Below are 1,324 nucleotides of genomic sequence, written 5' to 3'. Positions count from 1 at the left end.
ATTCCCCGAGGCGGGGGAGGCTCCCAGGAAAGGGGCCGGGAAGGCCGAGACCCCTCACTTAACAATCTAGGGGAAAAGGCGCCTTTCTTTTAAAATCGCCGGCTCGCGCGACCCCCGCTTGAAGACCCCAGAGAGCTCGGCTTCTCTTTGTCTATCTCGGCCGTTCCCCGCCTGTCAGTCGCTAGCAGTTAACCGGGGTAGGGTGGGCAAACTCTCCCCCCCGCGCCCCCGCAGCCACCACACGAATAAAAAATAANGGCCCAGACCACCCTCCCCCAGCCGGGGCAGGGGTAGGGGGATGGGTGGGGGCGGGGCGCCTCCCTAGGGGCCAGATTCAAGCCAAGGGGGAGGGGGCAAGTAGATCCTCGGGAACGCGGCCCCTACCGCCCTATTTCCCCCCCGGGGGTGAGGTGAGGGCCNTGGCCTAGGAGGCTCGCCGCCCGCGCCCGCCCGCTCGGCCTTGCCAGGGACCGCGTCGCGCCCCGAGACCGCCACCATGAACAAGCTGTACATCGGCAACCTCAACGAGAGCGTGACCCCCGCGGACTTGGAGAAAGTGTTTGCGGAGCACAAGATCTCCTACAGCGGCCAGTTCTTGGTCAAGTCCGGCTATGCCTTCGTGGACTGCCCCGACGAGCACTGGGCCATGAAGGCCATCGAAACTTTCTCCGGTAAGAGTGCGCCCACCTCCCCGGAAAAGCCACAACGAAACCCCCGAACAACGGAGACCTGCCCCTCTTCTCCCGCGGCCCGCCAACTCCTCTCTCCCTCCCGGCCTGCGGGGCTTGGCCTGGGCGCCGGCCCTGCGCCCGCCTCCTTCGACGCCCGCTGCGTCCCCCCGACTCGCCCCTCGCGCGGAAATACCCCGGACCTCCTCGCCCCTTCCTCCCAGCCCCAGAGCAGACGCTGCAGCCTTTAGTAAGGCCGCCCCTGCCCCCCACCGACGGGGCGGGGGGCCCCATTGGCTGTGTGTGTCGGTGGGGGTGGGGGTCCCCGGTCCGGCGTTATTTCCACGTCCGCCCCTCCCTCTCCGAGGCTGGACACCCCCGCACCCCCGCACCCCTCTGGGCGGACACCCCCTGCTCCCGTTCCTCCGCCCTAGGCCTTTCCAGGCGGGGAAAGGGTCCCCGCGCCGTCTCCAGGCTCCCGGGTGCCCAGAGGGGACTGCAGCCTTCGGGCAGGACCTGAGACGGAGGGGGTCCCGCCTCCCGCCCAGGGCCTGGGCTCGAGCCATTTTGATTTGAAAGTGGGGCGTGAGCGGGGTGGCGCGGCGGCGGCGGCGCCGGGTCGCCATGCTGCTTCCCGAGACGCCCAGGCTGGGCCA

General features: G+C 69.1%; 1 protein-coding gene across 2 annotated transcripts in view; it reads left to right on the top strand.

Annotated features, from left to right (window-relative positions):
• The first annotated feature begins 427 nt into the window (after window positions 1-427).
• The window catches only part of IGF2BP1 (insulin like growth factor 2 mRNA binding protein 1), a 51,540-nt gene continuing 50,643 nt past the window's right edge, over window positions 428-1,324 (top strand). For both annotated transcript variants that reach the window (XM_077776836.1, XM_077776835.1), the window contains exon 1: window positions 428-671. In XM_077776836.1, coding sequence (XP_077632962.1) covers window positions 497-671 — 175 coding nt within the window. In that variant the 5' untranslated portion in view covers window positions 428-496. The remainder of the gene's footprint in view (window positions 672-1,324) is intronic.

Source organism: Crocuta crocuta, unplaced genomic scaffold (genome assembly GCF_008692635.1).
Source record: "Crocuta crocuta isolate KB4526 unplaced genomic scaffold, BGI_CrCroc_1.0 scaffold352, whole genome shotgun sequence".
In the NCBI taxonomy this organism is placed as follows: domain Eukaryota; kingdom Metazoa; phylum Chordata; class Mammalia; order Carnivora; family Hyaenidae; genus Crocuta; species Crocuta crocuta.
This window is presented reverse-complemented; position numbering and strand designations above follow the sequence as displayed.